We start from the raw sequence: 25576 nt of genomic DNA on the forward strand, positions 1-25576 counted from the left end.
CACGCAAGCGTCAAGGCCTTTGAGCTTTCAGCACTGGATCTAGGCTCACATGCACCGCATCTGATCCCACGAGTTTGAGATGAGATCACCCAAGTCCCCATTTGCTACAGGGCCATCTCCGCATTAACATATTAAGCTTCATCGGTGAACCCCGCAACCTCCAACTCTTCTGGTCCTAGCCCCTTTGATCTTTGCCAAGACGGGGCTTAGATTGATGCCAAGGCCCATTTTTCTCGGCACGAACGGCACATAAGAAGCCATGATGCCCCGGCCTCGTCCTCCCCTTTATCGTCACTCATTTGCCTGCGCTCCTTCGCTCTCGACTCACGAACCCACCTCTGGCCTGATGTTGCTCGCTCCCGCGGGTACAATCCCTGAATTCGAATCGTCCCGCGGATAGAATTCGTCGATTTCTAATGAAAAGACTTCCCGCGGTTGGGGAAGAATTCGCTCACCAGCTGAAGTCTCGAATTTTTATTGTTTTCTCCCGCTCTCGGGATCTCTTTCTTTTTGAACTCTCCGAATTTCCAGACGAACATGACGAATTATTGCCTATGAGCTGATACTTCAATTCTCAACGCTTTTGAGAGGAAATGACAAATCGCGATTCTGCCATTGACATTTCGCGCTGCATCAAAACTAGGAGCTGGCTCATGGAAATGCGCTTATTCTGGTGCGGCCTTGAAGAGTTCCCGTGCGGCTGAAAAATCTCGTTCAGGCATTTCCCGTGGTAAGATGAGGCTCTGACCAATGACGGCCAAACCAGTTACCCTAGGGACGACAATTCAGTTATAATTAATTCTTCGACGACATAAACTCCAAATTGCTGAAAAATATAATTAGAAAAATACGATGTAAATATCATGCCTTATTTATGCTTTTGCCGTTGCGAAATGTTATTACATGTTGTAACTGTAAATGTGTTGTTTTTAAGCAGAGTTAATGTTGGAAATGAACAGTTGACGAAATGCACACTTGAGCAATACATCGCCAATATCGATAGACAGCCTGATGCGATCAAAGACATAAAGCTAAGACTTAGATAAGAAGTTGGTATTTATCCTCTCATATGTAACGCCAAGATCATAATCAATTCTCCCACCCCTTCACTTGCGAGTTTGAAAGTCTTGAATTAGACTGTCAACGGCCTGGGCTACCTTCCTAGGTCGAGAAATCTGTGGACTATGCCCAGATCCCTCTAAGACACGCGTACTCCAAGCTTCACTCCCTCCGCTCGAAACAATCATGCGCTCCTGGTCTGAAAGAGGAATGACAGCATCCTCTGTTGCCTTGATATACGCCAAGCGACCTTTGTATGACTCTTCCTGCCACGCTTGAGGAGGGACGATCCCCATATTCGCAGCCATGCTCTGTGGCTGCAACTGTGACAGTGCCCATTGTGCCTGCTCGTCTGAAACATCGGGCCGGTAGAGCAGCCTACCAGGGTCTTTGGCGACAAAGAGTCCCGGAGAGGGGTTATCCCAATTGACATAAGGAAGACCGCCTAAGCTGCGAATAACAGCGCCTTGATCCATGCCTCCAGGGAAAATGTACCCGCAGAGATTGATGAATCCCAGAACTCCACCTGGTAGATTGTTCCTGGCTCGCTCCGCGACAGACAGTCCGGTGATAGCCCCGCAACCAATTGGTCCACCATAAGAATGAGCCAGCACGACGACTTGTTTGGCTTCCGCTAAAAGTGGTTCCAGGACACTTCTCACATGCGCTGCATCGTCCAATTGTGTCTTGCCCGCTACACCGGATACTGAAGGCAGATCCAGATTCTGAGTGGTATATCCGAGGGACTCCAGCTCAGGGATTTGGTACTTCCAGACCCAGGAGCCATGCCAGGCGCCGTGGACGAGAAGGATGGTGGACTTTTGGGTGGACGACATGTTGCCACACAATTGGGAGAGTCGCACAGAAGATAAAGACAGTTAATGATTCGCGAGATGTTGGAAAGTCGGTGTTGCTGTGAAGATGCGCGAATAAGCCCAGTTGGTATCCGTAGACTATAATCTTACGGATTACGTCACAGATACAGACAATTGAGGCTGGCCTTGGCTGCCAGGGGGAAGTAAGAAAATTTAGGACGTCTAATCTAAATGACAAAAAGGCTTAGGTAAGTTTAGTATAACTTAGTACAGACCCAGTGGACTTTAGATTACTTTAGATTAGGTGTTTTTGGCATTGTAGGTTTAACATGATTTTCTTGGGACTAGACACCTTGGACGCACTAAGCCAGAATCAGGTAGCTAGACCCTTGATCGTCCAGATGAAAAGCGACCTTGGCGATGATTGGTTGTTCCCCACGTGGGGCCCCGCCTTGCCAGGACCCTTGTCGAAGTTTCGGCATTAGTTTCACTAGTCACTTGAGCCTCATTGACATCGACAGGCCTCGTTCATTCATTTTCTTGGTTCAACAGTTATGAATCTACTGAACAAGATCAAAGAAGGTGATTAAACCGATAAGCATCGCGGATCAATTCAGAATGGTCCCTGATCTGCTGTGCATCAGATAGCGAGTTGACGACGAGTGTAATGATACCATCTCTGTGGTCATCCAAATGGAGAGCGACGATGAGTTTGAAGATGTCTTCTTCTCTGTTCTTGTACCTGGCCCGGAGGCCGGGCGTGGTCTGTGACCTGAGCCATCCAGGATCACATAGAAGGGTGACAGAGACCTTGGCCTTCTTCTTTCTGTTGTCGCGTCTCATTCTGTCCGTTGACACTCGTGAAGTAGTGTCAGCGATGCTCTCAGTGCCATGGGCTCTCATCTCTCTGATAGTGTGGGCATGCTGAGAGAGCGACTGACCGGGTCGCAGTGTCCTTGGTCGAGGCGGCCGGGCTCCAGAGCCCATTCTCACAAATGAGGTCATAGAACTCTGACCACCGGGGATGGTCATGCGGCTTGAGGGCTAGCCAGGGCTAACGGGGTGAGTATTCGCCAGGGTGTTTGAAGATGAAGGAAGAAAAGAAGTCATGATGACGGTTGAAGATATAGTGAGAGATAGAATGAAAGAGAGAGTCAACTCAAAGATTGTGGGATGTAAGACTGAGGGTGACGATATGCCAGGTGAGAGAGCCTACGAAAGAGCATTTTGGGCTGATGAAGTTTTAAACGAAATCTGGATCACTCACCTAATCGCACTGCTGAACAAGGCTCAAAGAAGATGAGGTTAGGAGAATGAAAACCAAAACGAGCACATCAAGCAATAAGTTTGCCGAAGAGGTTAAGGCATGTAACTACGAACTTAAGACGAAGCAGGAGGCGACAAGCTACTCCAACTCCGAAGATGAGTCGAAGCGGAGCTCGACCATCGATTTGACTTTCGCGAAGCAATCGCTTAGCCAGTCGGTCGAGTATTGCGAAGGTCTCAGAGTGCCAGAGTTTCTCACTGACCATCGTGTCATTGAAACATTGGTCAAGCGAACAGTGAAGAAAGCGTTTAAGACTATGCCTTGCTGGCACAAGATGACTCCTGAGAAGTTCCAACGCCATCTCGAGCCCCGTCTTCCGCCTCTCGACAGCCCGGTCGGCTCCGAAGAACAGGTTGTTGACCTCTTTGCCAAGGTGATACATGCTCTACACGTCACTACGATGGAGAACGTCCCCAGGAGGTTCTGCGGTCTCAGGCCTCAAGCTCATTGATCAAGCAGCTGGCATCGAAGTTGGGAAAACGACTTGTTGAATTGGACACTTTCAAGAAGAAGGTCCAGACCCCCAAGACATTGCAGAGGATATCATTCCTCGAACGCGACCTCGACAGATTGAATGCTGAGATGTGGAACGTGTCCAACCACGACAAGACTAGACGTACCTCACCGAGAGAGTTATTCAACGTGTTCAAGTTGGCCAGGGGCAGGCCTCAGCCAATTCAGTTTGCCCAAACTCCAACGCTTGAATATAAGGGCGATCATCATAGCGACGGTGATGCGGCTAATGAAACGCAACTTGCGACAACGGATCACGAGAAGATTGAGATGATTAAGAAGGTCAAGTTCCGTAACAACGACAATCCCAAGTCTAAGAGGATCTTGGACGAGTCTGGTGCAAGACACGACCCCCAGCGAGAGGACATCAACATGCCCCGGGATATCGATGCTGACAAGCTCCGGACAATCATCAAGGGTCTTCAGAACAACAAAGCCCCAGGACCGGACCAGGTTCCCAACGAAGCAATCAAGCTCGGCATGGAGCTTTTGCTGCCTTACTTTCTGCTTGGATTCAGAGCCTGCCTCAACTTATCACTTCATCTTACAAACTTCAAGGACAGTATCATCGTCATGCTATTGAAGGCTGGTAAGGAGGCGGACAAGCCCGAGTCTTATAGGCCCATTTCATTACTCTCAACCGTCAGCAAGCTTTACGAAAGGATCCTGGCCGACATGATGCTTGATGTCTTGAAGGAAAATCCACATCTCCTTCTTGCAACTCAGTTTGGTAACAAGACAACGACCGAGGCCCTACAGTACCTGTTTCGTATCATCTACGGTAATTGGTGCTCTAGGAGCAATGACGTCATCACGATCCTCGGTCTGGACATGAGCAGTGCCTACGATAACTTCTATCGTCAGAAGCTTTTGCAAACCTTGTATGATAAAGACTTCCCAAAATGGTTTGTTGACATCATCGGGCGTGTACTTTCATTACGAGATGCCACTCTGCGTTTGCCCGGCATCATCTCTGAACGCTTTGGAATGAACACTGGAATTCCCCAAGGTTCACCACTCTCTACCGTCCTCTTTTACTTCTTTGTTTCTCCTCTCGTGGAACGAACGTTCCCTCCCCGACGCATCTACGTTGACGGCAGAAAGGAGACTGTCCACCTATACCAGTTCTCTTGTGTAGATGACATCTACTTCATTGCTGTCTCTGGGATCTACGAGATCAACTACAGAGGACTTGAAATCCTTCATGAGCAGCTTACCCATCGCCGATGAGCTGTTCATCAGGTTTGGTGCTCACAAGTACCACGTCATGCACATTAGACAACCAACCGTTCGAGAGCCGACCCATAACCAAGTGAGGCCCATGATGAAAGGTTTCGTCGAGGAAGCCCAGGAGAAGATGATCATCCTTGGTGTATTAGTGGACTCTCAGATGACTTTTGACCTTCATGTAACCGAGATCATCAAGAAGTGCAGACGGAGGCTGGGTTACATGAAGCGAATATCGGGGAGCACGTGGGGCCCTGACATGTATGCAGTCCGTCAAAACTACCTGACGTTGATTCGTCCTGTCATTACCTACGCTTGTGGAGCTTGGTCCATCAAGCAGCGCAAGTGCGTCAGCACACGTCTGAACTTTGGCCTCAGCACCAAGGTGATTGACCGGAATGATAACACCGTTAGATTCAAGCGTGGCATTGTGTGCATCCTCCACCAAATTAGCTCGAAGAATACATCCGAGATATCTATAGCTATCAATGAGGTTCTTCCGGGGTTGATAGATTCGGCTTCACCTGAAGAGCTTTTCGATATGTCGTTCGATTATTGGGATATCCCGTCGCCCGCTCGGCTCAGGGAAACTGCGGAACGTCTGCAACGGCACCGCTTCTTGGATAGCTTAGGCAGCTGGCTTCCGATCCAAAGAGATGATCCGAGATGGTTTGATGCAACATACAAGGGACCAAAGTATACATATCGTCGAAAATACTGGTTCTCGGCAACAGCTGTCGCTATAAGATTTCTCAACCGTTTATCATTAACCCAACGCGGATATCTGCACAAGCTGGTACTAAACGAAGACAGGATTTCAGTTGGTTTCCCTGAGTCCCATGCTATTGGATTGATTCCCTTTTTTAAACAAAACCCAAAGCTGCATGTTGAACAGTGGGTCGACGTCTGGCAAAACCTCGTCATGGACTCCGAACAGCCAAGTGCCTACGGACCGAACGGCATGATCTTTGAACGGAGCGAGCTACAGCCCGGAGAGTTCCACTGCCTGGACTCAATCTCTGGACCAGACCAGGACGTGGCCTTCTCTAATTGGGTTGTGCATGGATTAGAAGTTGTGAAAGCGGGAATGCCTTCCGGGTCTTGGTCCGTTATTTTTGATGGAAGTCCCGACCTAAACCTCGCTACCGAACTGTTTACCACTCTTCTCCAACGTACCATTGTCTGGCAGACCTTCTACACCGACTGTGTTTCCTTGGGTCTTTTTACAGACCCGAGCCACTATCACATCAGACGAGAGAGCTTCTGAAAGCAAGAGAAGCTCAATCTTTCAATGCAACTTCAATCTCGATCGCCCTTGGAACTTAGATGAGATAGCCGCCAGTCACAACGTACACAATGGGGACTTTAAATGGAAATTGGATTATTGGTTGGAATGTGAACTTAGTTTGAACTCCGAGCCTATCAGTTTTCCCATGTTAAGCCCGACAATAGACCTTGAAAAACTACGATTTGGTTGCTTTGAGCGGGAAAGGATAGCAGATGATTGACTCGCAACCCATCTGGACAGAAGTATTACGAGGATACAATCAGTTTCTCAGGGCAATCAACAAATGGGAAGTCGTCGTTCATAATGGCAGTGTCAGTTAGTTGGTACTACATTTGCAGATAAATTTCGTTCCATCCCGAGACACTTACAGAATTGCACGTGTATAAAGCATCCAAATTTAACTTGCAAAAGACCATCAGCGACGCCCCCATGATAAGATAAGGCCTGACCCACTCTATGAGCCACGAAAACGCGCTAAGTCAAGCAGAGTCTAGACCAATTCCAGCCTACTATTAGCCTTTCGTGACCCATTGAATGGCGAGACACGATTGGACTTCTCGTAAATCTGAAAGCAAAGCCCCATTTCCATCTCAGCCACTTTACTGCAATTTCTCACCAGCCTCGGCGCTCTCATTGGCATAAAATAATCTCGCCAGTACCTTTTACCTCCAATTTGCAGTCTCGTAACAAGCAAAAAGACCTTTTCTTCCTTACAACCATGGCAGCCAATCAGATCGTTGCAATGAGAGGCAAATTCAAGCGAGCCTCGACTCCCAAGGTGAGAACGGGATGTATCACCTGGTACGTTGATAGCTTACCGCCTCGTTACTCGTAAAATATCACTAATTGGGAAATACTGTAGCAAGTGAGTCCAAATATTCTCTGATGATCTCCTATAAAAAGCTCACACCTTTCCTACCTTTAGAATCAGGCACTTGAAATGCGATGAAGCAAAACCTTTTTGTCGACGCTGCCATAACGACAAGATGAAGTGTGACGGATACGCACCACCAGGGTTCAAATCCATACCACGAAATCCACATATGGATCCATAATGTGGATCCATATCCATTCCATTCCATTCCACGTGGGCTTCAGCATTTCCATATCCACGCCACGAAGCCCCTTCCACATGTTCCACATGTGGAAATCGTGGAATATTTTAGGTGGGGTTCGAAAATACCTTGATTTCCTTGTGAAATCCCGCATATCCTAAGTACTTTCTATCACCCACAACAACACAACATCGATTTGCCACCCCATTTTCCTCCGTACACAATGAGTCCATTCTGGGGGCTTCACTGTTACTCGCGTTACTACCCCAAATCGAAATGGCCACTCCCCATCCTACCAAGTCAACCACATCCGTTCCAGAACGAACAGAAGAGGACAATCAACGGCTCTTTCAGCTCTACAAAAGCTGGATCTTGACGGAGAGAGACGGCAAGGCGCGTCTATAGGTATATCGGTTCGGCTACGAATATCCAGCATAACAAGAAACAGGAACGTCGGTGGGTGTGTTGCCTTTGCGTCAAGCAACGGCGGATTTTAATGGACCAATGACAAAAACATTGACGTCACCGAGGGCGGGCGGGACCCATTAATTACCATTGTTGGACGAAGTAGGTTTCCATTCCACGAATTCCACAATATGGATCCATTTCCATAATGGATCCATTTCCACCCATTCCACATCGAAATTATTAGTCAGCATCCATATCCACGCCATATTCACAAATGTGTCGTGGAGTGTCGTGGATTTGAACCCTGCGCACCACCTAAGCCCGAGGCTTCAAAGCGCTCCAAGCGTCGAGATCCTTCCTCGAAGCCTGAAGTCGCCATCTCACTGCCGCTGCTATCTATGCAGACCGTTGACCAACTCTCTTTGTTATCAGACCCTGAAAAAGTCTACCTGCAACATTTCCTGCACTGGACAGCAAAACAGCTTTCACCTTCTTCTGCTGCCATGAACTTCTGGCTCAAATACGCCCTTCCAATGTCATATCACTACGATGCCATCAGGTATAGCATGATTGCGGTCGGGGCATCTCATCGAGCCTACATGGCTCAAAGCCTGCCGTACTCCCGTCCTGATCGCCTGCAGCGTCCTGTCATCCAACACTACAACAGAGCCATATCCTCGATTCTTCCCATAATGTCTGCTCCTTCAAATGAGAACATTCATTGCATATTGATCTGCTGTCTGCTCTTCATGACTTGTGAGGGACTGACTGGTCGGTACGATGAACTCTTGCAACATCTCGCTGCTGGCGATACGGTATTTCAGTCACTACGTCACCAAAACTCCTCAGATGCCTCGGATGTGCTAGATGGACTTGTCGACATGTTTAGCGAGATGGGCCTTGCATCTTCGGGCTTCATGGGAGACCATCCTCTCTCAGGCATCAAAAAGTGGTGTCGCAGTGACCCTGAGACCGAAGTAAGCGATAATTCACCTTTTAAGGCGCTGAACGAGGCATCATATGCCTTACACGAACTACGACTAAATCATGACTTCCAGCCATGGAATCCGGACAGGGAAGACGGGCTGGCCAACGACAATGCATTTGAGGATAGGCTCCGCCGTTGGAATTCCCGTTTCAAAGCTCTGAGCCAACGATTGTTATCAAGCCCATCAGATGATGAGATAGCGCATATCCAAACTCTGCAGCTCCACTATCAATCTCTGCAGATGTATATCAACGCGTACGATAACAAAGGACTGCAACCTTCGCACCTATACAAAGCATTCATTGAGGCCGCAGAGAAGGTAGCCGCCCCTCTAATAGCAATAGATCAACCTACGTTCTCACTAGACGGATGTCTGGTCTCGGGTCTATCATTTGTCGCTATATCAACTCAAGGTGGGGATGAGAAGGTGCAAGCACTTGACCTCCTTCGGAAGTTGAACCACCGTGAAGGCATTTTCGACAGCAATGACATCGTTGAGATGCATGAACTGGTAGCCATGGATATGGACTGGGGATCTGGCTCTGACTCTGATTCAGATACTGATATAGAGGAACCTGATCCACCTCTTAGAGCACCAAAAGGAATACCGCAGATGATTGAGGTGCTTGCTCGCAAGACTGGGAAGACAAGCAAACGGCTGGAAGGCTTGTACCCATAAGTAGATCCAAGGCTCGGTTTGGGCTACATATTTAGCACATCTCCTTAGTCATTCGTCAATTCACAATCTCTTTCCATGGCACATCAGAATTGAAGAAGAAGAGTAATAGAACTCATTGATGCAAGGTCCTTGTCCTGTCATAGGTTTAGATGGAACAGAGTAATATCTCCGTTGCATATCCAAGTTTTAGTGTTGCGTTGCCTGAAGAACGCAACTATTCATTCAAGATCTCCAACAATGAGCTAGGATAACTATAATTCAGGGCTTTCGATTTGATTTACAGCGCCTGTGACTATGGGAATGCGTGACACTGATTCATCCTCGACAGCCCTGAGAGGGACGAATTCGGCCTTTGAACTGCTAGTAGTGAAGACTGAACTCAACGCAATAAAAAGAGCTAGAGATTTTCTATATCGATCTTACTTTGCCGCTCTTATCTTAGTCTCAGCAACATGTACCAGCTATGCCTAATGTCACTCTGAACGAGCGCCAGCTGGGAGAACGTGTCAATTTCGACAACGTCCAACAAGACATCATCCTTCCCATTCGGCACATCCATCCATTCTGACTAATGGCCAACTATATGGATAACTGGCCTATCATGTTGCTTCACATGGTTTCGCATGATGCCAGCTTTACATAAGCTCTATAGTGACATAGTCGATTAAGTTTGTATCATTGGTGCATCAAGGCAGAAGTTCAGAGTAAGTTCAGCGCAATGAGATATTAATGTAATGTTTACAACGTTATGTTCATTTTAACTATCGACAAGTGAAAGGCTATGTACAAGGTTTGAAGACAGCACAAGATCCGGCTATTTACAGACTTATCCACCAGCTACTGAAGCTACTTACAGTGTCTTCTTGGCCCAGCCAACCTGCTGGTTACCGCCATCGAAGACGACGAAAGCAGCCTTGAGAGCAATATCACCGAAGATGTTGATGCCGATGTCATCGCTGGGCTGGATACCACCGAGGCAGGTAGTAGAGCCATCCTGAACGGGGGCATAGTTGATGTAAGAGCCAGGGATGGTGATGGTAACACCGCCAACGACGAAGCTGAAGCTGGGGAGGGTAGCAGAGCAGCTGAAGACATAGCCACCATAGCTGGAGCTGTATCGGGCACCGCTGACCTTGGCGTAGTATGCGGAGTTGACATCGTCGGGGAGGAGGAGAAGAGTGGTACCGGTATCAGCAATACCAGTGATGGGGCTCTTGTTGACTGCGGCCGAACCGATACCATAGCCAGTGGAGGTAAACTCCCAGAAGCCCTCAGAGGAGTCGACGGAAGCGTATCCGATCTTGCCAGTGTAGGCTGTGCTGTCGATGAAGCCGAAGTTGTACTTTCCGGGCTTCTGGTGCTTCAGATCAGCAGTGAAGACGGGAGAGCCCAGGGTGCTGGCAGCATTGTCGAAGAAGGTCTTCTGCTGGGTAGGCGTGACGGTGTTGATAGAGCTGAAGCCAAGACCGAGGAGACCATCGAGGCCAGTCTCTTGCTCGAACTCGGAAGAGACCTTCTGGGCGGCCTCGACAGCTTGAGAGCTAACAACGAGACCACCGACGGAGACCTTGTCCTTGTAGACATCCCCAGAAGAGGAGCTTCCGTCACCATAGCTGATCTTCCATGTAGCGCCAGAGAGCTTCTTAGCTGTGCTGCTCTTGGCAGGGTTGTACTCATCATGACCGCTGCTACCAGTTGTCTCAGTGCTGAAGACCCAGAGATCAGAAGAGCCAGTGTCGAAGTCCAGGTTGAAGGTCTGAGCAGGAGTACCGATTTGGACGGGTGTCAACCACTCGACATCCTCGTCAGAGGGTGTAGTGGTGGCACTGCCGCTGCCACTCTGACGCTTGGAGTGAGCGTGAGGAGGTCTCACGGCCTTGACAGCCTTCTCAAGACCCTTGGGAAGAGGAACGCCGTACTTGGCGTAGACGTGGGCGAGAGCGAGAGGACCGTTCTTGATGAACTTGGGGTTCTTGACTTGCTCAACGGTGAACTTCTTGTCCTGGGCAGCAGGGGCGCCGAGGGCGATGGAAGCAAAAGCCAGAGAGGCTGTGAGAAGAGCGTTGATGGAAGGCATCTTGATATCGGTGAGAGGTTTAGAGATAGAGATAAGACCAGAGAAGAGTGAGTGAGTGATGATGATTTATTTCCAAGATGAATGGTTCATATCTCGACTTATATATCTTGACTGACTCGACGGAGTCTGACATTGATCGAGAAATTCCGCCATACCACCAGTTGGTGATGCTTCATCTATCTCTCGCTAACACCTCGCTCGGCTTCCAACATCCGAGCCACCTTCCGAGAAAAGACCTACATCGCTGACGTGATTAGTCCCTTTGATCCGCGCGATAGATGCCGGACCTAATTCCTTGGCTGATCTGTCTATGCAGCCTCCCGTCCTTGGCATCTGTTTGGCTTCTTGGCTGCTTCCATCAATCGTGGCAGCCATGAGGTGGTTGCCCCGCTAAGCCCCAGCGACCCCTTTACCTAACAAAAGGACTTTTCCAGGCATCTTGATTGCAGGAGCGGAATAAAAACGTCTAGTTAACAACGAGCACTTCCGCCGTGTCGCGACAGGGGTGCATCACCAGTCTTGGCTTAAGCACCTACCGAGAAGGGATGCTACCGCCGATTATGTCCGGAGAATTCGGCATTGCTAAGGCCCTGATAGGGAGTTGGATCGGGACTCGGCAATGGGAGCGGAGGGACGTTTGTTATGGGTACAGCTGAGACCTAGGATCTATCCGTGATTAAACTGCTTTTGTAAAGGAACTATTGGTTAGTTTATCATGTGAACTCTCAAGATATAACCGTTCTAAAACGAGCAGGGTGGTAAAGAGGTGATGCTATTGGTTGAGACGGCGGTTACGATAAGCGTAATGAACAAGTTAGATTTCGTGATGCGGATACCCCTGCAGATCATGCCTTATCCGCTCTTAGTCGCGTGGGTTAGTGGTTGCTGGACGGCATTGCTCCTTTGGCCCTAGATAACATTAAGTCATGCGTTGATGACCTCTTGACCCCGGATGAGTCGCTTCGAAGCTTCTATGCAGATCATTTTGGAGGCCGTGCGCCAAGAGCGATTTACTTTCACAACCAGACAGAATGTCACGCTGAAAATGAGCTTGCAGCTAGTGAATATTATCGGTACCAGCAACATTCCTCGACACAAGCAATCAGAAAATAGTCATAACATCAAATTTCATTGATGCGATAAATGGCATCGTGCATTCCTCGACTCCGGTTGAATACTAATAAGAAACCGGAGTTCATTAACCATTCAGGGTAATTAGCGACATCATGGCCGAGGTCTCTCATTACCCCTGTCAGGATTTCGGACGAATACAGGGATGCGCCAAGCTAAACGCTTTGATACACCACAGCACTAACAAAGTCCCCAAAACCAAGCTAAACTGAGACAAGTGCAAAAAGTCCTGTATTATCATTCTTGGACTATAGTTGATAAGAGATGTTGCAATCACTATGGCTGTGACTCCGCCAATGAGCACATAGTTTCCGCAACCTCGTTGTAGAAAGCCCGTATCACCGATCCCTCCCTATGGTCCAAATCGCCGTTCAGGCAACTCCTTACCGCCTCTTGATACTCTGTGCCCATGAAGTGAGCTAGTCTGTCGTCTACCCTGCTGAGCAGCACTTCTTTGAACTTGGCGGGGTTTTCGTCGTCGCGACGTAAACTCCACGCTACGCGCCATAGACCAACTTCGAGAAGGACGACGCCGAGACTGTATATGTCGAAACCTTTCCGGTATGATTCACCCGGAATTCCTTGTGCAGAAGGATGACGATATAGATTGAAACGGACGCTTTGCTCTGGCTTTTCAGTGGTCTCGTCGGCTAAATCTGGACGTGAGAATTCAAAGCCAACGAGGTATGGCCGAGACCAGATGGGCTGATTGCGCCGCACGGGAATCATGATATTATGGCTTCTGATACTCTTATGGAGCCATCCTGATGCATGAAGGATAGCTAATGAGAGTGATAGCGTGTAGGCCATACGATATCGATCACCCAATATTGGAAGAGTCTCAGGCGTTGGTGATTTGATCAACGCTTGTAGAGATACCAGATCTGTTTGTTCACTGGTTCCTAGGGGATATTCGAAGACAAGGCCATATCGACTCTTCTCAATGTCTTCAAAAACTCCCAGGCAGTTGAGAGTCAAAAGTTCTTCGGGCTTTGCATCAGTGTGCAAGAGTCGTGCAATATTCTGGATTCTTCCTCTGAGCCTGATCCCTTTCTGTCCTTTCCAGGTAATGTCGTACCGTTTCCACTCGACAACTATCGGAGTCTTGGAGTCAAGTGTTCCAAAGCTTCTTAGTCCGCCAGCGACGTCATCATCTTTCAGAATCTTGACTCTGTCTGAGCGAATGGTGAGATTAGCATCGCCAGTACTGCTTTTGAATGCAGCCACTCGCTTCTCCAGGTCTTGGTCTAGCTCGTATCCGAGTTGACGAAAGTTGATAGCTCGTTTGAGTTTATCAGGTTGTATCACATGCTGAGTCGAGTCGCTGTCCTGAAACAGTACTTGCTGATTATTGCCGATATGCTCCAAGGACAGCACAGTCTGTGAAAGTGCGATATTTGGATCTCGAGTTGGTAGTAATCGATACAAGTCACTGAGAACTGCGCTTATCTGCACAAGCGTCTTATCGTGTTCTTCCACCCCACCAGTCACCAACTTCAGGCGCTCAAGTGCAAGTTCTGATCTCGAGGCCTCACGAAGTGGTTCCAGAGATTCAAGTAGTATTTTGACTGTTGTTAATGAGGCGAGAACAGCACCTTTGTGTCTCTGAAGAATCCGTTGCTTCTGGATGTCGACTCGCTTAGAGGTCAGTTGATCAAGCCAGTCTCTCTGCCACTGGTCTAACAACGCCTCCTGGAGTATGAGCTTAGTACGTAACAAGCCAAGATAGCCATCGAGACTGCGTAGTGATTTCCAGAGACCATAAATCTTTGCGCAGGCTGTGAAGGCGTCTATCAGGCCACCGAATGCCCCGATTCCGAGACCGGCCGCTCCGACCTGGAAATCTACTAAATCGCTCACCATGTTGGTCTTTGATCAATCGCCAAACAGACACGTCGGATTTCTGATGATTACAAAAATGATACCGGGAATATGAGAGCTTGAGCCGCATCATATCAGCTGCGGGGTTTATGCATCTTCGTGGCGGGGTAAATTGATAATCCGGTGAGGCCTGCAGGTTGAGGTCATGTGTCACCTCAGCATCATGATATTCAGCTCGAGGGGTTTATGAGATGTTGCATGTTTTTCATCCTGTAGTATAATCAAGATGGAGTTTTCCTCAGCATTCACCTTTCGGCAACAGCCTCAAGAAAACCAAGAATCCACTAATGAAGCTCCTATTCCCGTTCCATCTCCTGGTATTCACTGCCCTCACTTTGCGGGATTTATAGCAGTATCCTTCGCAAAGGGTCATAACACTATAGGTCTGCAGCCTGTGATATCGAATGCTGCCCCTACATTTCAAGATGTATCCCTTGGTGGTGGCTCATTCGATGTTCGAAAAGTCGAAGCGTCTTCTTTTCCGATTGGTCTGGGTACGGAGATCTTGAAAGGCCGGAAATATGTCGCCGTTAAACATCCTCTGACGCAAGATGATGGTTCTGTATCATTTGCCGACATAGCCCTAGAATTACAGATCTTGCGGCACCCTCCCGTCCAGAAAAATGAGAATATTGTCGACTTATTGGCTGTCATGTATCATGATACCGGAAACAAGGAGGGAATAAGGGTTGTGCCTGCTTTGGTGCTTGAATATGCTGAGTATGGAAATCTCAAGTCATACCAAGAAGCAGGTTATGCGCATTCACTCCATGAGAAGCTAGACATTGCTATCGACGCAGCCAGGGGGCTTGAAGGCCTTCACGAAGCAGGGATTGTCCACGGCGATGTCAAGCCCTCCAATCTACTTGTATTCAAGCATCCAACCAAAAAAGCCATTGTCAAAATCAGCGACTTTGGCTTTGCGATGCCAATGCAAGGTGGCCAGCTCATCGGAAGTACCGAGGTCTACCGTGCACCTGAGGCAAAGACAGCAGATTTCAACAGCCGGTATCTTCGTCAACAAGATATTTACTCTTTCGGTTTGACACTGTGGACGGTTCTAGGCGATGGAGTGGCTTACCACAGTACTTTACCAGACGGCGATAAGCTCGAGAACGTTTGGAAACTTAAGAAGTCCAACCTGATAGCGAGCCTTGCTACTTTCAATGTCCTACATCGTCTGAGAAGAGAGAACTATCCACTTATGACTCTGGCGAAAGTCATTCTCACGTGCTTGCAGTTCTCCCCAGAGAAGAGATTCTCAAGCATGTCCAAAATTATCGATCATCTTGAAGTCACAAAATCTATCGTCAATAGCCTGGACGGGCATGATACCCCAGATGCCAGCGCTTTAAGAGCTGCGCTTCCTACCTTCGAGAGCATCGTTTACAGAGCCAAAATCCCTGCATCAGATGGAGAGAGATCAGAAAGAATGATTCTGAAGGGACTCACTACTTTGGTCTTTGCCTATCTCAGACAAGAGCTTGGTCTTCAGGATACTCCCGCAAACATTGATCCCTGGCAGATGTGTAATATGATGACTCACTTCTTGCCAAAAGCACATGAGCGGTACTATTCCTCATTCATTCTAGATGAGTCGCCTTTTATCGCTGCGCTTCAGGGTATTTCAAAATCAAGGCTTGAGAAGACGATATCAGAGCTCTTACCTACCATATCGCAACTCTTACCCAGGGAAGCTAATCCAAGCGAAACCAGTGAAGCTCAGCCTGTTTCTGCTGTGAATGCCTGTTTACTCATCTTGGACTGCGCTGGCCTTTTGAATGAGCCATTCAATACCGTATTGTTCTCAACGTACGTACCCTAGTTTATTGTCTGGCTTAAAGCTTATTTTCAACCCCTGAACTCAATTCTGTGGCGCTAAGCTAATTCATGGATAGAGTTACCTCCAAGTCGAATGTGGAGCCAATGCAGCTTTTCAAAGACCAAGACTTCAACCCTGATGTATGTTACAATACCAACGAAGAAATTGACAGCGGAACTAATTCAATCAAGATTAAGAAAAGCTCAAACATCCTGCAAAAGATTCCAAAGCCTGCCAGGGCCGCCCTCTTCAATAGCCTAAAAACTATCTTTGAGACATCTACTAATCAGAATGAAAGAGCGCAAGCCGCCATAAACCTTACTAGTGCCTACATGGATGACATAGGAGTTGAGTACGACTTGAAGTCGGCGGCTTACTATATACGTCAAGCAGCACAGCTTGGTTCCGAAAAAGCTCGCACTCTCTACACATCTGTATTCTCTCACGTTCCTGGTCAAGAGACTCCAGACCAGGAGACGTTGCGTACCTGGGTTGTCGATTCAGCCCAAGCTGGGAACCCAGTTGCTCTCTGGAGGCTGAAAGATGACTGGCCTTCCGACTGGCAACAAGTTAATCAGAAAGTTCAGCTAGATGAACTAACTCGTCTCGGCATTAACATCGGCGCGTCCGAAGACTTGTCTTCCATGTTAGAAGCCTTGTCCCTGAGTGAGGTCGAGTTTTCTCACTCCAGGGATATTCTATTGTGGAGTATTGTTATGGACAAGCCAGACGTTACAGCCACCTGCCTAAATCAAAACAATGGCTTGGTCGAGTTGGCGCTGCAGAATGACGAGACACCTTTACTCCTCGCTGCCCGTCTTGGTCGAAAGCACGTTCTGGAGACAATATTACAACACCCTGGGTGCGGCAGTGCTGCACAGATTGCGGACGAAAGGGGTATAACACCTCTTCACTGGCTCTGCTCCTTTAAAGACGAAGACCATGAAATCATCGCAAAGCTTCTGGTCAGCAAAGGTGCCGATCTAAACTCCCCTGCTTGTACAATATCACACACCCAATATGGAATAAAGGTCAACGAAGATGGACTCATGGTTCAAACTCCTCTACACTGGGCTATCACCCAGAAGAGACTATCTGCTGTGGATACTCTTATCAAATTGGGTGCAGATCCAACATTCTGTATGGAGGCAGAGGAGAGGGAGGGATCACATCTCTCACCACTTGAACTCGCATGTGGACTGTGCTACTCGCCAGTGGTCGAACGGCTTCTCCAAGAGCCAACAGTCCAGAAAGAAGCCAGCAAACCAAAACCAATGGTAGGTGGAGGTGAGCTGATGTATTTGCCTCTTTTCCATGTCATATCCGGAACCCCACGCTGGCAACGCCTGTTGACTTTGGGAGTCGATTTTGAATCGGAGACAAAGAAGACGATGAAAGCCTTGATTGAGAACGGCGCACCTACTGATGCTGTCTTGCAACTTGGAAGCAACGTTAAGATGGCAGCAGTCTTTGCCACGGCGTACCATCAATGCGCAGTAGATCTTATGGTTTCAGGTCTTGAGCTGGGATTCGCGAATCAGATCAACGCTACCTTCGGCAGAATGTCCAGTGGAGGCTCTGCTTTGCTTCTAGCCATTACGCATGGCGATCGCGATATGTTCAAGGCTCTTGTCGATGCTGGTGCAGATGTCAATGCGGTAGATGCTGATGGTCTTAACGCGCTGCACCGTGCTGCAAAAGAAACAGACGACGTCTACTTCGCCAAGACGCTTCTCGATAAGGGCCTTCCGGTCGATCCGATCACGCCAGAGCCTTTCAGCGCTTTCTACGCTGCCACTTACAGTGGAAATCTTACTGTTGCACAGTATCTATTCGACAATGGTGCGGATAGAGACCGTGTCCCTATGTCGATGAAGAGGAGTATAATGTCAGACATGCTCTCGACTGGTACCAGAAATGCTCTCTATCGGGTCAAGTTCTTGCTCAGTCTTCCAGATCGTAATGGCTCTGATGGATTCATGGTAAAAGTCGGCGATGAGACGTTCTCCTTGTTCCACTTCACTATCAAGTATGTCGGAGAATTCGCTGGAGACAACGAGGTTACTGGCATCATGATTGTCGAACTCCTTCGGAAGTACAATTCCCAGGAACAACTCGACAACACAGCGGGACCACATAAGATGACAGCTCTAGCAGTAGCTGCCGAAGCTGGCAACTATTTCGTCGTGAGACGACTTCTCGAGTACGGCGCAAATCCGAATATTCCTGACCAATATGGCCGAACAGCGTTGGATCTGGTGTACAAGAGATACTGTTTCCCAGAAAAGCTTCCGGCTTTTGAGGAAGCAGATTTGGATGATGAGAAGATGGTGAATAAGATTCTGAATGCTGCGAATGAGAATACGACTGAGTTGATGAGTCTTCTCAAGGCCCATAACGCTGAGACTAGGAGTTGGAGTGCGCCTTCGTGGATTGATGCTGACAGGGGATTGCGTAGCTTGGATTGGGTGTTGTATCGCCTCCGCGAAGATCGTAAATCATAGTGGGCAGAGTCAGGTCAAAGCTGCTCAACCATCGCTTATCAACAACAGAAATAGTCTATTTTATGGGTATGTTCGGAGTTGCTATATACATTCTATAATGATTATATCTATAACTTTCATTCATTAATTATTCGGGCAAGCCTTTTCAAATGAAGGAGTATGGTGAGTTATCCCTCACGATGTACACCTCTCCCACCAATATGAGACAGCCAACAGCCATTGAAATCGCAATAATGGGGAAATTGACCCGCGCGAATTCGTGACTCTTCACATGAATGTGCTTTCGAGCAAGGATATCTCTCCAGAGAAGACCAGCTAGTGATGCGCTGAAGGCGGTACTAAATGCTCCGTAATTGACTCCAACGGCCATGCTGTAGATCGTGCCCCAGTATGTTCTATCGCTGATGAGTTGGTCGTCGTGACAGTTGATTTCTTTCCATGCTTGGATGATGCGTGATAGTAAGATAGTGGTGCCAATGTTAGTACCGGAAAACTATGGATTGTCAGCGTCTTCCCAGAATCATCACTTTTGAAAGGGACTTACGTTGGACAAGACACACGAAAGGAAGCCCATTCCTCCAATACTTCCAACTGTGCCAGTACGTTTTGACCAATGATACCAACCATAGGCAAAGACGTTGACCCATCCCTTGCTCACTAGTGCCTGGACTAGTACAAACATGGCGAAAGCAAATGGAACTAGTGCAAACGGAAGATGAGCCATGACGGCCATGACTGTCGGGAAAGTCTCTTGTAGCCACTCGTAAGCCCTCTCAAGCGATGCATAGCCTTTTCTAGCCTCGGACAAAAGAGTTGATCTTTCCTCTGGTTCTGTCGCCATGGGTCGACCAGCCTCGAGCTTCTCGGGTTCCATTTGAGGACTTGGTAATGTTGACAAGGCTCCGGGGTGCAGTGTGTTTTGGTCGCTTGGTGATGAAGGACCTGAGTTGGGTGATTGAGGCATAGAGCCCGAGATGATGACAGGACTGTTCCCGGCGGTGTTTGATAAAATCACCTTGGGGATGGAATGTGAGTTGGACTGATCATTGGTGGTTTGTAACGGAGTGAGAGAAATGCCATGAGTCTGACCATAATCTTCCGAGGTCTGGTGATCAGGAAGACCAGGTACCGTCTCGGTATCAGGTTCAGACTTATCCTGTGAAGTCTCAGCATATTCCGCTACAAATCGCGCGCGTTCAGCTCTCGCACGCTCCATCTCCCGTCGATAATGAGCTGCCGTTTGCCGCGTCTCCTTGCGATGTAACCATCCAAAGCCAAGATCCCAGCAAAACATGACAAACGCTGCTGGAAGAGTCACCCAGAAAACAGGGTGCTCTCCACTCCCGGCACTAGCAGCGTTGAGAGCCAGAACAGTAATGAGAGTCGCAGACATGATTAGCGCACCAAACATCGCGCCCTTTTTGTCAAGAAAAGGATTCATGATGTACGCGAGCGACAGCGTCATCCCTTCGCCTGCATTTTCAGCATCTTCAACTTGGTGCTGAACGTAGGGGATGTTGGGGTTCACGGGCCGTTGGGCTCTAGCCTCTTCTGGTAAGCTGTGCATCTCAATCTTGGAAGGGATAAGCTTTTCGTCAGCGAAAATGACGTAGAGCAGAAAGGGGAAGAGGACAACGGCGGTGACGACGACTGGGACTATCATGTTGGCCGTGTAGACAATGAACTTGATGTCGAAGGCTCCAGCGAGGACAAGATTCGTGGGGTTTGACGAGACGAGAATTGCTGAAGCGATGTTGGCGACTGCGAATTGAGTAAAAATCCAGGCTCGCGGACTCGTAATGTTGCTCGATACGCGCGTCATGTACGCGAGGAATGCCGTTCCAGATAAAATAATAGGATCATTGCCGATGAAGCTGCCAAGAAGAAAGAAGAATGAATAAAGGTAAAAGAACAGTCGATGGCCAACTTTTCCTCCCCACGACAACACTTTGAAGGCCAACCATCGAATAATACCCGACGCATCGATAGAAATAGCAATGTAAGCCAAAGTGATGAAGAAGACCATAATATCGATCGGGTGGATATTATCAGCGCCTATCGTCCCATCGTAAACCTCTTGGCGTCCTATCGCAGAAATAGCTAGTAGAAAGAGATCCGCGATCAAGGGCGCAGTGATGAAATTGACGGGAAAAGTGACTTTGACAAAATATTTCGAACATCGTGGATTATCATGAAGAATCCCATGATGTGTGCTCGGGGGTATAACTCGCAGTTTGACCGCTAATCTGCATATTAAATTGACGAGGGATTTTGGTATGTAAATGGGCATGTGAAATGGCCATAGTACAAGAATATCTGTAGAACCCGGTCAGTGCACGCTGTGTATCCTTGTGAAAGGGTCGTCTTACTAGCAAGTACAAAGACTATCAACGTTACTATCGAGCGCCATTGTCGTATCTCGCTGGTGTCCACGCCTTTGACCATGATTTTGGCAGAGAGGATTCAACTCGATTTCCTCTAATGTCAAAAGTGGCACTCTCAGGTTAAATACAGAGAAAACCTGACGACGAATGTGGGGTCGTATTTAAAAGTGGAGACAAACTTGAGGGTCCAATTGAAAGGAAGAAGAATATCGTAGTGTCAGCATGCTTTGAGGTAAAGGGCCGACAGCAGCTTCTATTCGATGACCTTCTCCCTTTCGATCTCTGGCTGAAACAGAAAACAGGGCTGATATGAGAAAAAGAAGGGAGAGAGAGAAAAAAAGTCTTCTAGAAGGTTTCGTTGTTCTTTCTGGTGACAGGGTACAGTTGTTGATGCCTAACGCAACGCAGTATGCAACCCGAGCTATGCTTAGTAGAGACTACTCTTGCGCCCAGTCCTCGCCCGGCTCGAGTGAATTTTGTGGCTGTGCCAAGATGTCAGCTGAATGTCTACCACTCGAAAGTAGAAGCCTGCTAACGCTCTGGTCATTTATGACCACCCAGTGACGTTTTTGGTAAGGACTCATCTTCGACTTGCGGGTATTAAAAAAGAAGCTTCTGCTAAGATCTTGTTATTCCCCCACATTTTGGGCTGACTTGGCTTTTTTTCTCTCCCGGATTCAACCCTGCCAAGACAGAATGTCGATATGCCTGCGCTTTCTGCCACCGATGCGGCTGAGGCAATAGCAAATAGTGTGCTTTTTTCGCGGGCAGCGAATGAGACTGGTGATGCGCTGCAGGTTATTTGCGCATGGCCTGTTTCTGGTCAATATGGCACTGGTACTCGAGTTCTGTGAGTTTAATTGCTGGTCGTTTGACGCAAAGCTAATAATTATTTAGATACTACGTTCTCATTGCTGCATGTCTTGTCGCGAGGAGGGAAGAATGGCTCGTGAATCCTTGTTTGGCCGCTGCGTTGGTGCTGCCAGCCGTTGCCGCTATTCACGGCATAGTTTTGACGGCAATGCACAATCCTGGTGAGCAATAAACCCGAAATCGAGAAGTCCTCGAACTGATTGGCACAGATGCGGTCGACATGGATATTTATGGTGCTTTTCAGCTTTGCGCTATTGGTATTCTGGCAGCGCCGGTGACGGTAATGCTGTCAAAGACATACTTTAATGATCCTGGTCGAAATACCATTTTTCTGTGGACATTTCTGCTATTGATTGGTAAGTTAAACTTTGGCAATAGCTGTTCCAATTTCTTACCGGAGGTAAGGTCTTTTGAGTATGACAATTGAGTTTTATCGCATCGAAACTCACTCCTGTTCAACCGACGCATCAGGCAACCCGGTATCACCAAACGCATCAAAGTTTCACTACATCGAAGGAAACAACTGTAACCTGACCTGTTCCACGCAAAACGGGCCATCATCTCCAATGCGAGGCGGATCCGCGAACAACATCTATGTCATACCAGCGCCGCATACCCTCACATTCGGTACCGCGACTTTACTCGCTGCAGCATGTTGCGTACACGCTGTTCTATGTCTCATTTCCATGTGGGATAGAGTGCTTGAAATCAATTGGCGCCGAAGATTCGGAAAGCAGAACGACGACGCGGCAAGTGAGGATGATGAAAGTGCTAACAAGGGCGTTATGAAGAAGGTCAACGATACTATTGGCTTCTTCCTTCGTATCCTAGCAATCCCCGTTTTTGGTGGCGCTGGCTTGGCTATACTTATTGTGGGCGAGATTAACTTTTTCAGCCCTCAAGTTAACTACCAGACTGAGCCAATGGCCAATATCGGTAAGCATACCCCAGTACTATTTGAATTTTACTAATATTTGGTTTCTTCAAGGCCAATGGGCGCCTATTACCGGTACTGCGATGGCCATGGTCGGTTCGCTTTATCTCCTTCTAGCAAGACACGCAGATCAAGCAGGCGAACCATATCCGTCGCATCATTGCAATTGTTCTCATTGTCACTTTAACGATGACATAAGCCAAGTCTCTCACCAAGAGAGTATTTCTTCACTGAATAGCCATCATATCACATTAACTGTCACAAACACCGATACTCGTACGAATAACCAACTCTCACCGCACCTCGATCCAACTCAACCACGGTCTTCAATCTCCACCCGACTTCGAGACCCCTCAGTTTACGAAGAGCACAACCAACCCCCCCGCAACCCCTACAGACAGAAAATAGAGAATGCATTCTTCAGATTCGGCGAGATGATTGGTACCCCAGCACATGACTTCATCACCGAACCTAAAGTCAAAAGACCAGATCGTGTTGATCTACCGATGATACCAGGGGAAGAGTTTCGAAATGTGCGTGTATCTGCTGTTGAAATTGAGAGAGATCAACACCAAGATGATGAGTTGAGTCCTGTAAGGTCAAGACCTGGGAGTTTTATAGGCAGCGATGCTTCTGTGCAAGGTGTTGGAAGATCTACGTCAATGCCTATATCAGCGCCGCCACTTGCTGTGACAAGACCGAGGTCGAGTACAAGTCCTAGACCGAGACCTGCTTCTTTGTATCACTAGCGTAGTGGGAGCTGATTTAATTTTTTTCTTGTTGAAAGATATTATTATTATTATAGAATATTATGTTAAAACTTATGCTTTGGCATCGGGATCTTGGTCTTTTGTTGAAGACAGCTCACCAGCTGTGACCGTGATCTCGTGGCTGTGCTCTAGTCCAGATAACACAATCCATGTCGGTACGATACACAGAATAGTGATTCCAAAGTTAAGACCAATACTGACAAAGTGGTTGGCGTTGCCTTCAGACTGCATACTGTTTATCGTTAGCGTTTGTTCATAATAAGTAGGTATATAAAGTGACACTTACGCCCAGGCAACGGTTTGGCCCAAAGCCTCAAATCCTCGGAGAATACCGCAGTGATAGGACAAAGAGGAAATATCAGTCGTGTACTGTCCGACAAGCCAATACAAGAACTGCTGGAAAGCTTGACCTCCAAATTGCCAGAAGAAGATGAGGGTATAAGCCTTGCCGAAACCGCCCTTGAACCAATCAAAAACAGGCGGCTCCTCAGCGTCGTAGAATTGCTTCTGGAGAATGGAAGCCCAGATCCATGTACCGATGAGAATGAAGATGATCGAAGCGAACGCAATTCTAGCGCGAGTCTTGATGAAGATGGATTGGCGATCCAACAAACCAGCAATCAGGAATGAGCTGATAATTCCGGAGAAGTTGGTGAAGAACGATGAAAAGGCGCGAGCTCGAACGGTGAAGTAGGTTGTCAACCAAGTGCTCATAAAGCCATTGTAAAAGTAACTGATGAAGAAAGCAGGGATCAACAGAAGCATGCGTTTGGTGACAAGGAGCGACAGAACAGCCTTGAACTCGGCCAACCAAGAGGGTTGCTTATGAACGACGACGAGCGTGCGGTCTTTTCGCTGAACCTTCTCCGCAGGGCTCAGAAGTAAAGCGATGGGTAGACCGAGACACATTATGACAATGAAGACGATATAAGTCGCTGAGCTGACGGATCCTTTCGATGAAGTTTGCGCGTTGAGACCGAGATTAATGGCGCCTCCGACAATTGGGCCGGCTGCCTTGGCAGTTTGCCAAATGGCTATTCCTTGTTAGTTCATGCTAAATAATTCCATATCCAATCTCATAACTTACCAAGATAAAATGCACGATCCTTGGGACTAGGATATCCAATAATAATGGCTGCCTCAGCCGCCCAAAAGAAACCGGCCGAAATACCACAGAGCGCACTTCCAAAAAGCAAAAACCACGTCTTTGGCGCAACATTATTCGTATAAAGACCAGCGCCATAAATCGGATATCCAATAGCTCCTAGGGCCAGACCATACCGTAAACCAATTCTGTTGTTGATCGCACCAGCTGCTATACAAACAGCCGCGAATAATCCGTAGACAAGCGCGTTAGCGGCTGACACGGCGTATGGTTCAGCTGCTCCTCCGGCGCCAAGGCCACCGAGGGCGTCCCACATTCCGGGAGCAGTGAATGAAACTCCGCATGCTATAGCAATCTGGAAGGGGATTGAGCGGAAGAATGATGGTTTTGTGGGGGAGGCGGTTGGGTGGTCGATGACGGAGCCATCGTGTGAGGAGGCCATTTTGAGAAGCAGCCAACGGGCAAGAAGTGAGAAAAGACTTGAAGATTACACAATAGGCGATTCATCAATTCTATTATATGTCTCTATGAATATTGCGTGCGATTGCGTGCTCGATTAACTCGTCCCTCTCCCTGGCTCGATCACCATTGAAACCATACTAAAGGGGGCTATTGATGGGGATAATGAGAACTAGTTTCCGTGAGGACCCATCGGCAATCTTGTACCTGCAGTAAGAGAGTTTTCATCGTCTTTAATGCAGGAAGATCAGCCCTGTAGTGTTGCCGCTGATGGTAG

General features: G+C 48.0%; 11 protein-coding genes across 14 annotated transcripts; 5 read left to right on the top strand and 6 right to left on the bottom strand.

Moving 5' to 3' along the window:
• Window positions 1-988: 988 nt before the first annotated feature.
• Window positions 989-1965, bottom strand: FOXG_03991 (uncharacterized protein). Its single transcript, XM_018381866.1, has one exon. The coding sequence runs from the start codon at window positions 1893-1895 to the stop codon at window positions 1107-1109; it is 789 nt and encodes a 262-aa protein (XP_018238464.1). The 5' UTR covers window positions 1896-1965; the 3' UTR covers window positions 989-1106.
• Window positions 1966-2447: 482 nt separating this feature from the next.
• On the bottom strand, window positions 2448-2906 carry FOXG_18710 (uncharacterized protein; the record flags this gene model as incomplete). The annotated part of the gene is made up of 1 exon (XM_018398849.1): window positions 2448-2906. The coding sequence occupies one exon, from the start codon at window positions 2904-2906 to the stop codon at window positions 2448-2450; it is 459 nt and encodes a 152-aa protein (XP_018238465.1).
• A 281-nt stretch (window positions 2907-3187) lies between these two features.
• Window positions 3188-3652, top strand: FOXG_03992 (uncharacterized protein; the record flags this gene model as incomplete). The annotated part of the gene is made up of 1 exon (XM_018381867.1): window positions 3188-3652. The coding sequence occupies one exon, from the start codon at window positions 3188-3190 to the stop codon at window positions 3650-3652; it is 465 nt and encodes a 154-aa protein (XP_018238466.1).
• Window positions 3653-5038: 1386 nt separating this feature from the next.
• Window positions 5039-6208, top strand: FOXG_18711 (uncharacterized protein; the record flags this gene model as incomplete). Its single annotated transcript, XM_018398850.1, has 1 exon — window positions 5039-6208. One exon carries the CDS (start codon window positions 5039-5041, stop codon window positions 6206-6208), a length of 1170 nt encoding a protein of 389 aa, XP_018238467.1.
• Window positions 6209-6854: 646 nt separating this feature from the next.
• Window positions 6855-9673, top strand: FOXG_03993 (uncharacterized protein). Of its 3 annotated transcripts, XM_018381869.1 has the most exons (3): window positions 6855-7030; window positions 7092-7094; window positions 7155-9673. In XM_018381869.1, exon 3 carries the CDS (start codon window positions 8091-8093, stop codon window positions 9357-9359), a length of 1269 nt encoding a protein of 422 aa, XP_018238469.1. In that variant the 5' UTR covers window positions 6855-7030; window positions 7092-7094; window positions 7155-8090; the 3' UTR covers window positions 9360-9673. The 3 variants fall into 3 exon arrangements, with proteins under 3 accessions (XP_018238469.1, XP_018238468.1, XP_018238470.1); XM_018381868.1 differs by having other exon boundaries at window positions 6855-7094; XM_018381870.1 differs by lacking the exons at window positions 6855-7030; window positions 7092-7094 and having other exon boundaries at window positions 7977-8669; window positions 8751-9631.
• Window positions 9674-10083: 410 nt separating this feature from the next.
• Window positions 10084-11553, bottom strand: FOXG_03994 (uncharacterized protein). The gene has a single exon (XM_018381871.1). It carries the CDS (start codon window positions 11434-11436, stop codon window positions 10210-10212), a length of 1227 nt encoding a protein of 408 aa, XP_018238471.1. The 5' UTR covers window positions 11437-11553; the 3' UTR covers window positions 10084-10209.
• Window positions 11554-12589: 1036 nt separating this feature from the next.
• FOXG_18712 (uncharacterized protein) lies at window positions 12590-14522 on the bottom strand. The gene has a single exon (XM_018398851.1). The coding sequence runs from the start codon at window positions 14428-14430 to the stop codon at window positions 12844-12846; it is 1587 nt and encodes a 528-aa protein (XP_018238472.1). The 5' UTR covers window positions 14431-14522; the 3' UTR covers window positions 12590-12843.
• Window positions 14523-14636: 114 nt separating this feature from the next.
• FOXG_18713 (serine/threonine protein kinase) lies at window positions 14637-18909 on the top strand. Its single transcript, XM_018398852.1, has 3 exons — window positions 14637-16260; window positions 16347-16410; window positions 16462-18909. Exons 1-3 carry the CDS (start codon window positions 14675-14677, stop codon window positions 18772-18774), a joined length of 3963 nt encoding a protein of 1320 aa, XP_018238473.1. The 5' UTR covers window positions 14637-14674; the 3' UTR covers window positions 18775-18909.
• On the bottom strand, window positions 18809-21481 carry FOXG_03997 (uncharacterized protein). The gene is made up of 3 exons (XM_018381872.1): window positions 21144-21481; window positions 19319-21090; window positions 18809-19267 (listed from the first exon to the last, which is right to left on the bottom strand). Exons 1-3 carry the CDS (start codon window positions 21217-21219, stop codon window positions 18920-18922), a joined length of 2196 nt encoding a protein of 731 aa, XP_018238474.1. The 5' UTR covers window positions 21220-21481; the 3' UTR covers window positions 18809-18919.
• A 278-nt stretch (window positions 21482-21759) lies between these two features.
• Window positions 21760-23756, top strand: FOXG_18714 (uncharacterized protein). Of its 2 annotated transcripts, XM_018398853.1 has the most exons (5): window positions 21760-22008; window positions 22056-22192; window positions 22241-22387; window positions 22437-22967; window positions 23020-23756. In XM_018398853.1, the coding sequence occupies exons 1-5, from the start codon at window positions 21863-21865 to the stop codon at window positions 23712-23714; spliced, it is 1656 nt and encodes a 551-aa protein (XP_018238475.1). In that variant the 5' UTR covers window positions 21760-21862; the 3' UTR covers window positions 23715-23756. The 2 variants fall into 2 exon arrangements, with proteins under 2 accessions (XP_018238475.1, XP_018238476.1); XM_018398854.1 differs by having other exon boundaries at window positions 22056-22387.
• On the bottom strand, window positions 22981-25311 carry FOXG_04000 (uncharacterized protein). Its single transcript, XM_018381873.1, has 3 exons — window positions 24823-25311; window positions 24022-24769; window positions 22981-23967 (listed from the first exon to the last, which is right to left on the bottom strand). The coding sequence occupies exons 1-3, from the start codon at window positions 25280-25282 to the stop codon at window positions 23787-23789; spliced, it is 1389 nt and encodes a 462-aa protein (XP_018238477.1). The 5' UTR covers window positions 25283-25311; the 3' UTR covers window positions 22981-23786.
• Window positions 25312-25576: the final 265 nt, after the last annotated feature.

This window comes from Fusarium oxysporum, chromosome 4, assembly GCF_000149955.1.
Source record: "Fusarium oxysporum f. sp. lycopersici 4287 chromosome 4, whole genome shotgun sequence".
NCBI lineage: Eukaryota > Fungi > Ascomycota > Sordariomycetes > Hypocreales > Nectriaceae > Fusarium > Fusarium oxysporum.

Coding starts and splice junctions, on each gene's coding strand:
- FOXG_18714 (XM_018398853.1), top strand. CDS start 21,863: ATGCCTGCGCTTTCTGCCACCGATGCGGCTGAGGCAATAGCAAATAGT. Junction 22,388..22,436: donor GACATTTCTGCTATTGATTG/GTAAGTTAAACT, acceptor ACCGGAGGTAAG/GTCTTTTGAGTATGACAATT. Junction 22,968..23,019: donor TGAGCCAATGGCCAATATCG/GTAAGCATACCC, acceptor GGTTTCTTCAAG/GCCAATGGGCGCCTATTACC.
- FOXG_03991 (XM_018381866.1), bottom strand. CDS start 1,895: ATGTCGTCCACCCAAAAGTCCACCATCCTTCTCGTCCACGGCGCCTGG.
- FOXG_03993 (XM_018381868.1), top strand. CDS start 8,091: ATGCAGACCGTTGACCAACTCTCTTTGTTATCAGACCCTGAAAAAGTC.
- FOXG_18713 (XM_018398852.1), top strand. CDS start 14,675: ATGGAGTTTTCCTCAGCATTCACCTTTCGGCAACAGCCTCAAGAAAAC. Junction 16,261..16,346: donor AATACCGTATTGTTCTCAAC/GTACGTACCCTA, acceptor ATTCATGGATAG/AGTTACCTCCAAGTCGAATG. Junction 16,411..16,461: donor ACCAAGACTTCAACCCTGAT/GTATGTTACAAT, acceptor AATTCAATCAAG/ATTAAGAAAAGCTCAAACAT.
- FOXG_04000 (XM_018381873.1), bottom strand. CDS start 25,282: ATGGCCTCCTCACACGATGGCTCCGTCATCGACCACCCAACCGCCTCC. Junction 24,770..24,822: donor GGATCGTGCATTTTATCTTG/GTAAGTTATGAG, acceptor AACAAGGAATAG/CCATTTGGCAAACTGCCAAG. Junction 23,968..24,021: donor GGCCAAACCGTTGCCTGGGC/GTAAGTGTCACT, acceptor AACGATAAACAG/TATGCAGTCTGAAGGCAACG.
- FOXG_03997 (XM_018381872.1), bottom strand. CDS start 21,219: ATGGTCAAAGGCGTGGACACCAGCGAGATACGACAATGGCGCTCGATA. Junction 21,091..21,143: donor GATAGTCTTTGTACTTGCTA/GTAAGACGACCC, acceptor CGGGTTCTACAG/ATATTCTTGTACTATGGCCA. Junction 19,268..19,318: donor TTTCGTGTGTCTTGTCCAAC/GTAAGTCCCTTT, acceptor GACAATCCATAG/TTTTCCGGTACTAACATTGG.
- FOXG_03994 (XM_018381871.1), bottom strand. CDS start 11,436: ATGCCTTCCATCAACGCTCTTCTCACAGCCTCTCTGGCTTTTGCTTCC.
- FOXG_18712 (XM_018398851.1), bottom strand. CDS start 14,430: ATGGTGAGCGATTTAGTAGATTTCCAGGTCGGAGCGGCCGGTCTCGGA.